Source organism: Cariama cristata, unplaced genomic scaffold (genome assembly GCF_000690535.1).
Source record: "Cariama cristata isolate BGI_N322 unplaced genomic scaffold, ASM69053v1 scaffold5942, whole genome shotgun sequence".
In the NCBI taxonomy this organism is placed as follows: Eukaryota; Metazoa; Chordata; class Aves; order Cariamiformes; family Cariamidae; genus Cariama; species Cariama cristata.
Genome location: NW_009605380.1, coordinates 17,657 through 29,669, shown reverse-complemented (window position 1 = coordinate 29,669; position 12,013 = coordinate 17,657). Strand labels below are relative to the sequence as shown.

Sequence of the window (12,013 nt, the reverse complement as noted above, 5' to 3'; positions counted from 1 at the left end):
AAACCACATTAAAAACTGAGTATATTCTTTTTACAGAAGAGAAATTTCAACCTCCTAGATTTTACTTGAGATGATTGGATATGTTTATCTGGAACATACTGAAACTATCAGAGCCAGAAGATGAAAAATCTGTGGTAATTCTGACAAGTGTTGGCAAACAGAACTGTCAAGTAAGGATAATGACTTTATATTCACAAAGCACTTTTCATCCAGATAGAACCCAGAGTGCTTTACAATTGTTACTAATGGATTATACACACACATGAATCACTTTGCCCATGACTGAAATGGAACAGCTTAAGGAGTGAACTGTTTAACAGCACATAGCAACACTACACCACAGTTTAGCACAGGATCCAGTTGCAAAACCAGGAGAAATTTAGGAAGGCAGAATGTAATTATCCACACTGCAATCTGCACAGGACACTGGGTTTACATTACCGCTCCTCCAACAACCGCCACTGGAAATATGGCAACTGTCAGCGTTTAGCACAGCACTCTGTCATGATGGGAAGATGACAGCAGACCTTTTTGGCCACGTTTCAGTTAGCTTCCAGGAGAGCTGAACAACACTTAGTTGAGCCTGCAGAGAACGAGTCACTTCAGGGATGCGTGCAACTATCAAAGTCAGTGTTAAATTGCACCTGAAAGATGGCACCTCAGCCCAAAAAATACTCTTTGAGAACATAACAGAGCACTTGGTTGATACTGCATGGGAAGAAAGAAGCTCACATTCTATCACCAGTGTTACTTCCTCCAGCACCTGTTTCTCATTTGCAAGTTTCCCAAAAGGAAAACAAGGGGCTCTGTTTAATCCTAATTAAACTTGTGAATGAAGGAGCACAAAGAATTTAAATCATCTAAGCAATAAGTTGAAACACATTCCTCAACAAACACATTGAAGAAAATAGTGCAGAAGTGATGGGGAAAGCTTTTTTTGTTTTGGAGCTTCAGGTAATTATATGCTTATTAGTATAGTGAAAGTAATACTAGAATAAAAGGCAAAAATATATTAAGGAATGTTAACACACAATGAGCGTTGGACCAAATTTTTAAGAGCTGCTCCACATTTCAGTAATTTCAACTCACACAGAAATAAAAATCTGAACTAAAAAATATTTTCAAAATGTTAGAAACATAGGTACAAGCAATTTTTTAACCCCTCCCAAGTCCTACTCTCAAGTCCGTGTTCAACACCTATGTGAAATTTCAAGGCTGTACCCAGCAGCTTTCACTGATCCCAGTAAGAGCTCTTAAGAGTTCAGTACTTCTGTTAATCAAGCCATACGTCAAGCTACTTAAAATTGCAGATTTGTCTTTTTTTTTTCTTTTTTATATTTCGCCGCAGATTTTACAAAATTGAAGATGAAGATTTTCAATCTTAGTCAAAATATTTTGTTTTAATAAATAGGCTTGAATACATTCTTTATAGCAAAAAAAGAAAAAACTAATTAGATACATTAATTAATCTATGAAATGCAATAATCTGAGATGAATGTTACCCCTTCATACAGATAAAATGTCTATTAAAATCTTACAGCCTGTTCTCGCTTTCTTCTCCTCTAACCCTCACCCAAATTGCCTTGGATTTGGAGCATGTGGAACACCATCATCTTTGCCAAAAAGATGTTCAAATAAACAATTATCTAACAGCAAACACAGTATTATGATCATTAGGTTAAAACCCACAACTCATATAAAACCAGAAATTTGCCCACAATAGATTAGGAAACAGGAAATCTTTTAAGGGAACAAGAGCTACAATACAGCCTTCTGAAACAAAGGAATAACATTACAGTAATTAATTCTTCTTTTAAGAAACACACAGCATAAAACAGCTGGAGACAGTAAACACTAGGATGCTGGATATCTCTTTGAAAGGCAGGAAGCCAAGGGGAAAGGGTGACTACAAATGGAAAGCCTGGAGTCAAAACGAACTCTGAGATTCCTCACCAAGTCAGTCACCATAAGATCTACCTACAAAATCTAAGTCTGGAAAAGTCATCGTTTAGAACCAGAGATTTCACTGCACAAGTATTTAATTTAGGCTGAACTAAGTGAAAAACTTTCTCTTAGTAGTGTTCCAGGATTAAGCTTAATTTATGCACCTACTTTAGAGGAGAAGTCAGACCCTTTATCAGGATTGTCTTGTTTACTTCACTACTACCCTCAGCAATGAGAACAAAGAACACAACAGTCAGAGCATAAGGAATCAGCAAGAACATCTGATTCCCTTTCACATTAAGAATACTACAGTCACCAGAGATAACAATAGCAGACTGACAAAGAGAAAAATTAACTATTTACAATGATGTATGTAGAGCTGGAAAACATTTGGAGAAAAGGATCAGGAAGGAAAAAGTAGGAGTCAAGTATCTGAAAAAACACTGTATGCCAGAAATCATCCATTTCCAATAAAAACACTTTTGAAAAAAAAAAAAACCTGCTAACAAAACAAAGATGTATTTCAAAGAAAGAGAATATTATATCATCTGGCTTTTTCATCATGGATCATATTCCCAGACACATTGATAGTGGAAATCAGCCAGGAGTTCAAGTTTCTTTATTCAGGACTTTCAGGTGGAAAAGACTGTATCTAGTTAATGACACATCTCCAGGTGGGTTTCTTACTTCTTCATTGCTTCCTTTCACCTGGACCCTCTGTATTTCAGTAGCCTGTCTGGTACAACTCAACAAAATGTTAAGCCTTCTTACCTACAGAAACACCATGTGGCCCTCTGAAAGGGCTATCTCGAGCTGTACTAATGAGTTTTCTAAAATCTTGCACCTTGCACATTGTCAATCCCGTTTCTTTGCAACAAGTTCCATCTACACTTGAAGACTTTTCTGCTTGTTTATTTTAGGTGGCAAGCATGAAACTTTGGCTTGCAGGCACTGGATGTTGCTTTAGTCATGCTAAATGGAGCTAGCGTACACACACAGTTTCTAAACTAGGTATGCAGATGGTTGAGTGACAGAGACATGATAGAGTGTACCTGGTTAAAGTATCTTAAACAATTTTCCTGGCACCAAAACCAGCAGATACAGCACTTGAACAGGCACTTTGCACATGTACTCTCCTGCAATAAAATGAAATGTTGGGTTACTGGACACAGAATTAGACTCAAACAAAACTGCCATTTTAGAAAAACTTGCTTTACAGGTGACTGACTTTTCTAATAAAGCATTCACTTAGGCAGCAGATATCCCCTTTAGGATTACAGGAACTGTTTTTAATTCAGACCCTTCAGTATTAATGACTGATGAGCTAAGCGCATTTTTTTTTTCTTCCGATGGATGGAAGATTCTTCTCTGGGAAAAGAAAATAAGTGCTGCAAGCAGCTTTGTGAGCTAACAGCTGCTTGGAGAACAAAACAGGTAACCCTTACAGTACTTTGCAGTGGTCAAGCAGTACATTGACAGATTTTAAACGTGTTTATCAAAAAACCTTCACAGTTCTGAAATGACTGGTACCCTAATGAACAAAAATAAATGAATGGGCAGAAGGACTTACATGCACATGTGTGTGTATTGAATCAGAGCACACATTCGTTTTCAGGACAAGAGGAAAAAGCATATATTAGAACAGATCATTCATAGGCCATTGATCTATATTAATTTCATACCAAAAACAGAGCAGAAAAGCTCAGTGTTTGTTCCACACACCCCCCCTCCCCATCACTTCACGAGCTCAGAACTGTTCATCACACAAAGATTTTACCAAGCAAGACAAGAAAAAGACATCTTGGTAGCCATGGTAGCCTTCCAAATTTAACAGGCTGTTTTCCTCAGCAAAAGGAAATTCAGTTCAGTGATAACTTGAGTCTTTTTAACCTTCTTTTTTCCAGAGGTGAGAGTGTTTTTGTTTTCTCTTGGACAGCAGAGATCTTCTAGCCACAATATGAAAACCTCAGGTCCCCACAACTGCTATTCAGATTATAAAACCGCGTACCCAACAAGTCCACTTATTCTGCTTCCTCTAGAGACAGAAAATACTTTATCGGCTTTAAACAAAGTTCTCAGTTGACCCAGCTCACCAAGTTTTATAACAAAGGCTAATATGAAAGTGACATAAACCCAGACACTTACAGATCTTTCAAGAATCTTATTACAAGGGGCTTTTATTTAAGCATTTACAAACTATACCCCACACACATGCCTCATAGGTACCAGGGATGGTCAATGTAAATACCCCGTCATAACTATACATTACATGCTTCAAGGCCAAGGTAAACTCTAGAGGAAAAGACCTACATTTAAAAACTGAGCCTAAATCTTCCTCTAAAATCAGAGCTGTGCAGTCATGACAGCCCTCTCTCCTTGCCAAAGTGCCAGAACTAACTGCAATGGTATGTTTCCAGTAGAAGGTAAGAGACGTGGAAATGCAGGAAAGATAGAAAGAAGGCAAGCAACAATCAAAACAGCCCAGCTATATTTTTTATGTATCTTAAAAGATGTGGTTTGGATCCCACACAAATCTCTGGAATAGTTCTTATTTCATACATTCTTTCTATAAACTCATATTACAAGGCAGATGAAATCTTTTCTAGAAGATATTTTATATGCAACAATAATGTTCTTACTTAACTTTGCTTTTTTAAAATCTACGATGTAAAAATTTTAAATAGAGCATTCTGCCAAATTTTTCCTTTATTCTTCATAAAAACCGTTATATATATATATATAAACTAAATAAAGACAGTTTCTAAGGCTGGTGTTTTCTGCTTTTAAAAATATCTGAGTTGAGAGAAAAAAGGAAGCACTGATATCAGAGTTGAGAGGGAAAAAAAGCTTTCTTAATGACAAAAATGGGATAAAATATAAAATCCACAACATATCATCCACTTTTAAACAAGAAGTATATTCTTCACATTTTTTTTCATGACTCTCATCTTCTAACTACTATTTTTATAGTGTTACAGAAGTATATACCTACCTTTTGTTTTAGGATATTATAAAGGTACAACAGAACAATCCTGGGTATTCTCAGTATTGTGATTAGAAATGAGCCTTTTACAGCAGTTCCTAGATGATAGCAAAAAAGAATTGATATGGAAGACAGGACTGGGCCAGGTGGTGGGCTGTTTTTATTTCTAGAAAGAAAAACAAACAATTTAAAAATGTTTTAGAAACTTACTTAAGAAGATATATATTGTATCTTTTCAGTATTTGGAAATTTAAAGGATTAAGCTGGTATCTCCTTTCCCACTTGAACAACTCCAGTCTTCCCACTGACTTCATCTGAATGTTCACCTTAGTCCAAAGGAAAGCAGCCAAGTTCATAACTTTTATTGGATTAGTTTAATTCTTAAGCAATGACTGTTTTGATGTATTCAGTAATGGAAAAATATCTAGAAAAAACCTACAATGGAAAATACCAGAAGTGAACAATATTTGAGATTATTTCCTTGAACACCTCTCTCCAGTTTCTGTCACTTCTCTTATTCTCCGCAATCTTTTATTTGTTGTTTCTGCAAGATTTTAGTCTGAAGGAATGAATCCGCTGTTTCTGCTTCAGTGGTAAAATTAAAACTATAAAAAATATCACAAGCTCTCACATGTAAAATTGATGTCTACTACCTACTTTTATCGTTGCAATTTTGCTTTAAATTTTGTTCAGATAATTAAAACTTTTTTTTTTTTCCACTGAACAGGATTTGTTTTAAAATGGAATACACAAAAAAGGAATATCATACTATATGTTTAGAATTATAATTTGGCCTAAAAACCTTGTAATTCTACTGCACACTAATCTATACCGTTTTGGAGAAATAATGTGTTTCCCAAAATTGAAAAGCAAAGACAAAAAATTGGCCTAAATACAAGTTTTATTTTCTTGGTTCTTTTATAAAGGTCAGTTCAATGTCAATCATTTACAGAGAGTAGTATGACACAGCTTTCAAGAATTTATACAAAAACCAGGAAATTAACTTAAAGCCAGTCCCCGACTCCTCTTCAAATGCTGTAAAAAAAATAAATCAATTAGATTAACACTACAAATGCCTTTAAAAAATGTTTCAGAGGATTAAAAAACCCCACTGATCAATAGTCATAAATAGCCCTTCTATAAAGCATATCTTAAGCAATTTGCCCAATCCTGAAAAATTTACTTAGGCAACAGAACTAGCAGCAGTTCAACTAACTAGTTAAGTAAAGATCAGACCTTATATCACAAATAAGATGTCCTATTTTCATAAGTGATTCCTTCAAAACATCTGTTATCTTGAAAAATCAATAGTTTGCACAAGAAACTAAAAAATAAAAAGGCAATGATAAGACAGTGACTGACTGGTTGGGACTAAAAAGCTCTACAAATGTATTTTTATTAAAATTCTCACTTCAGCAAGGATTTAAATCATACACACTATATCAAGGTAGGTATCACAGCTCTGCAAGAATCCTGAAAGTACCACTGCAGCTCATTCAAAACACTAACTACTTTGCAGCCAAGAAGTTGCATTTAATATGTGAATATACCACATTATTTTAAATAGGAAATTCCACCAAAGTAGCTGCTGCATTTATTATTTTTGGTCTTACAACCAGGGGAACAGCTTGGGGGATAGTGGAATTTTATACTGAATAAGGCAGGTTTTGTCGGGTTTGGGGTTTTTTTTGTTTTGGTTTTTTTTGTTTGTTTGTTTTGGTTTGGTTTTTTTTTAAGACATCAGGTTTCTGTGTTAGAAACACATACATTGCAACATAGATGAGTTATTCTATCCATGTAGTAATATTGTTTCCTTTTCCCTCGTATGCTACCTTACATATGACAGTCTCAGATCTCAGAATATAAAAGATTAAATTTCTGCAAGCTAAATGTTAACCAAGGGTGAGAAATACAGAAAGGACAAAGTTTACTCTTATGTTAATAATTTACTTGCTACTGAAGAGAAAAATGAAGAAGGGTTTTGATATTTTTAACAGGACTGATTAATGAGCAGGAATATCAAAATCTGAAGTTTAGTTTAGATAAATTTCTACACATTTGGATGCTTTTCCACGCCTTCTTTTCCTAGCAAAGGAATTCTCAAAAGAACAGGGTCTGACAAGATTTCTTGCTTTGCTTCCAAACAGATGAGAGAAAGAACAAAGATTCGCCTAATTTTGGCTCAGGCTAGGAAACATAGGAAAACAGCTAGCTAACCACAACAACCAGTGATACTTGTGACCCTAAAGATGCTCAAGATTGGCTCAATCATCCACCTACACCCAACCACCCTTAAAGATGAAGTTTCACCCAGCTTTGTGCATTATATGGCTGCAATCCTGAAATGACTGTAGCACAAGCATACAGTCAGCCATATGCATAAAGTTTTGTAGGCACTGCATACTGTGCAGTGAATTCTGGGCATGTAGACTCTACGGCCTGCATACAAGGTATCAGGGAAAAACAGGAATCTGCCTGATAGAACTGGTTACAAGATTGAGCAGGGCCACAGCTTGCTTTTCCTCTTTGGTATTCCTATTTTATGTTACCATGGGATTGTTTGATTTACATAGAATATTACTATTCCAAAATCCTGTGAACCTGTACTCAGTATCACATCATCTTTTAATAACTTTAATATTTTTCTTTCTTCAGTGCTGCCAATTGTCTTTATTTTCTTGTGAGCTCTGTGACATTCAGTATCTTTCTTAAGGATCAAGTTCCTTGAATCAAATGATCACACATGCATCTCAGCTTTCATTTTAAAACCACTTTTTTTGTGTGAAGAAAAAATGTAATCTTGACACACCCAAAAGATGGAGACATTTGAAAGGGGGGGGAAAAAAAAGGCATTTCTTCAAAAGCTTGTCCTATAAGCACAAGTCTGAAGAAGTTTTCTTCAATCCCGCCTCATCTTTTTCAAAGGCTGCCTAAAAAGAGATTTAGTACTAAAATGCTTTAGAAGTGTTAAGGAATGAATCATATATTCCTCAAGTAAATATGCATCTCAGTTTTTAAACAAATACAATAAATTACAAGATTTGCAATAAAAAAGAGACATTATCAGACTAAGAGAGAACACACAGACTGTAGTTCCAACTGCCCTTTTACCTGCTTTCAAAACCACATGGGACGGTCAACTACATAGATGCTGATGGCTCTTTTACACGGGTTAGGTCAAGTATGTAAGCAGGGCAAAGGATGCTCATAAATATTGCAGACGTATTTGAAAAGGGAAGAGGAATCCTTTAAAAATTTGGTCCTAGTTCATCTTTCAATGACTTTGGTGCAAATCCATAAACCTCGATTTTTGACTTACTGGGAGATGTGTGCATTTCACCTCTCACTGAATCTATTGGAAGTTGTGGTGCTGAATGCCTTAGAGTCAGGTGGAAAACCCCAATCCTGCAAATGCTTATGTACTTCCTTAATTGCAGCCCTGTGCAGTGACATACATGCATTGGAGTCACTGAATTAAGTCATATGGACAGGACAGGGATGTCTGTGACATGGGCCAAGTTACCCCATCACCTTCCTTTAATTGCAGAGAGGGGAGAAGCCTCTTCTCACTGAAAAGGTAAATACATGCACAACACCTAACTACACTAAAATGAAAATAAACCCTCTTGTAAAACAGCAACAGTAACAAAGAAGGTTTTTAAAAAGATTAAGCCCTTTTCACAAGTCATAAAAAGTAATCATTAAGCAAAAAAGTTCTATTCATTTTATTAAATTAGTAAAATCTTTCATTTATTGATGTTTCATCTGAAATAAAAGAAGGCAAAATTCATTTTCAGTGGTGCTATTACAGGTCAAATAAATGTCACTTGTAAAGCTAATCCAGCTAAAATGAACCCCTGCCCTCCCCATTTGCAACTCAACTGTGGCTGTTGGCCGTGCAGCACATTGCTTTGTGTGGAAGGAGATTTCCAGAGGGAAAGGCTGTGCCATTTCCTCGGAGCACTTACAAGCAAAGAAGAAAGCCTCTCTGTCAGGTATCATAAACAAACTCTTGTGACATGCCTTTATGATGTTGCCCCAGGGAATACATTAAAAACACACAGCAGACAAGCTCAGAATTGCTGGAACAGTTCGAGATAACCCTTGCCCTTGATGGCGCGACTGCTCTTGCAGCTAACCATCCTCTCCCCATTCCTGCACTGCTCTGCATCTCTGCAGATCTGTGCTGACAGCCTAAAGGCCAGGAAGAGGGATTACCACTGCAGAAAAATTGCCATTCCCCTTCCAAGCACAACTCTCTCAACACAGGACATGTCACCTGGCAAGCAAGAAGGGGGCTTGACAGTAGATGTACAAAATTATTTCAATACAATTGGGTGCAGGAACCTTCTGTACCCTGTGGCCGGTTCCTGCAGCAGTAAAAAACATCTGGAAAGCAGAAGACCCTAACAGAGCAGTAAATATCATTACAGCAGTTTCTACAGGAGCTTCCTTGCTCTGTGAGAAGAAGATACGGACAGTGTCTGCTTTGGGGATTTACATGGTGTATCACACCAAAGTGGACTGCAGTGTACAATCCAGCGAGTCAGTGAAACTGCTCTTTCCTTGCTCTGTGAGAAGAAGATACGGACCAGTGTCTTTGCTTTGGGGATTTACATGGTGTATCACACCAAAGTGGACTGCAGTGTACAATCCAGCGAGTCAGTGAAACTGCTCTTCTTCCTGTGCTTTCTCAAGCAAGATAATTTAAATGAACCCTTAGTGCCCCAGCATTCAGCTGCCGAAGCTGAATCAATTGCTAAAGCTTGAGGTACATACATTTGCTTAGAAGAAAAGAGCAGTTGATTACCCACAGAAACACAGCCATGCTAGTTACTTGTCTTTAGCGCTTCAATAGGAAGAAGGAGATCATGTAAGAAATGCAAGTTCCTCCCTTTTCAGGTCCTATCATGGCATATAAAATAGTAGTGTGAGACTGTCACTCTACTGATCTCAACCATTTAAAAAGCAGCATTCTAGGTTTTGTCTGCTCTTTTACTAGCACCAGATCAGTGGCACAGCTGTTGGCTGTGTCGAGAATCCTAGCAGAGACGGAGACCTTATACACATGTCAAACACCGCCTTGCCTTGGCTTTTTGGATGGGATGACAAAACACCACTTAAAACAATGGTGGGCACTGGCTGTTACCAGGTCTTCTTGCTTTGCTGCCTTGGCTGGAGCAGAGCTGCTGTCGGCTGCAGCAGGAAACCCTTACAGAGCCGCTCCTGCAAGCAGGGCCTGTGCTGCTGTCTCTGCTGGGCAGAAGGGGAACAGGCCATTTTGGGAACCTTTCAGCTGGAGGCCTTTCTATCAGCAACCGAAACATCCAGGGATACATTCCAGAGACCATAAACAGAAACCTGCTACCTAGGTTTCGGAGAAGCCCGAAGCCTCCCTTCCCAGCCGCCCGAGCCCAATGGTCCCAGGTGGCTGTAGCCAGTGCTCCAGGGTCCCCAGGCCTTCCCCCGCCAGGGTCCCTGACTCACTCTCACATCACCTTCCTCAAGGGCTCATTTTCCAACAAATTGAGATGATCACCTTATTCCTCTAATACAAAATGAATAAATGCCTTAAAATGCCAGAGTTTTTCACAGATCAGAAAAATCTCATCACTGGGCATAGAGGAACAGAGCAACGAGGGTGAGAGAGCTCATAAAATACTTAAGAGGAAAAATGTTTGTAGGATATTAGTCTCTTCATTGTCAAAAAGCTCTACAACATATTGTGAGATTTAAATTTAAATCTTCCCCCACAATGACAGGAAAGCACCACTCTGGTGCACGAAACCGATTTAATATCATTTTATAATACTGCAAGTATAAAAACCCAGTATAAATCATGAAAAGTAGAGGATTTTTCCTCATTTCCTCCACATTTACATTACAGGGCAATATAAAGTTCAAGGAAATTTGTTTACCCATCTCTAAATTCTTAACAGTGGTGTTAAAGCATTTCCAGTTAACTGAAAATATCTGCACAGAATGAAAAAAAGAGTAGCAGACTAGGCACTTATGCAGTCAGGAGAAATCGAAACCCAGAGCAGCGATGAACACTTAGGAAGAGGTCAAACTGCCTATGAATACATGAAATTACCGAGGAGTTATATATTGCATCTACATCTGGAGCTAAGGCTGTTTCCTGTAAAAGGGTCAAATGCAGCCTGTGCCTTCCAAATGGCAATTTCACCAGAGTCAACCGAGCTCTACTGGCTTGCATCGAGGCTCAATTTGGCCCAGTAACTCTAGCAGTAGGGGCGAGTCACATTAATATCATACGCATTGTAAAATCTTACCCAATCTTGCAACACGCAACATTAACTTAGATTAAATTGGATTCCAAGATATTGACATAAATTGCAGTCCATTTGAGACTATTTTGCCTAGAAAAAGATTGACATAAATGCTGGAAAAATCCTCAAAACTATAGAGAGGCAATTCTGCACTCACCTGTTGAAGTAACAAGTAACCACTGCCCCAGCAATCGTCATTTGCTGACAGGCAAGAATGAATTCACTAGTCCAAATAAGGCCAACGAAATGATACCATGCCATGTAGCAAATTCCAGACAGAGCTCGGTATTCTACTTGTCCTCCTGAAGTAGTCTGTGCAGCACCTGGAGTTGGGATTACACCACTGTATTACTATAATATACCAGACAGGAAAAAAAAAGTACATATAAGTGCTTCAGTACCCTTTTTCTTAACTTTTCTTCAATAAAATTATAAAAAAAAGAGAATCATGTGCTATTTAATTCTATCCATTCTAACAAAGTCAGAGAGCCAAAATTTTGTAATTCAAACAGAATTTTGAAAAATAAAATCTTACAAAAAGCAAAAGCTTGGGTTTAAATTGGGATTGAGACACAGCTGCCAAAGAAGACAAGAGGACAGCTACAAATTAGTAAAGATTGCTGAGAAAACATTACTCTTAATTTTCTTCATTCAAGTTTGAAATAAACTCATACTCAGTTACAAAATTCTTTAGAATTTTTCTCTAAGAGGCAAAAGAGAAAGACTGCAGAAAAATATTAAGGATGCATAACGTTCCATTGCAACAAAACAAAATACTATTTTAATTACTATTACT

The 12,013-nt window shown here is 37.4% G+C and overlaps 1 protein-coding gene across 1 annotated transcript in view; it reads right to left on the bottom strand.

Annotated features, from left to right (window-relative positions):
- Positions 1–12,013, bottom strand: part of SLC44A3 (solute carrier family 44, member 3) — a 40,054-nt gene that overhangs the window by 10,578 nt on the left and 17,463 nt on the right. Inside the window, exons 9-11 of the mRNA XM_009695913.1 lie at positions 11,375–11,540; positions 4,937–5,093; positions 2,997–3,080 (exon numbers count right to left, since the gene is read on the bottom strand). Of these exons, the coding sequence (XP_009694215.1) occupies positions 2,997–3,080; positions 4,937–5,093; positions 11,375–11,540 (407 nt within the window). The remainder of the gene's footprint in view (positions 1–2,996; positions 3,081–4,936; positions 5,094–11,374; positions 11,541–12,013) is intronic.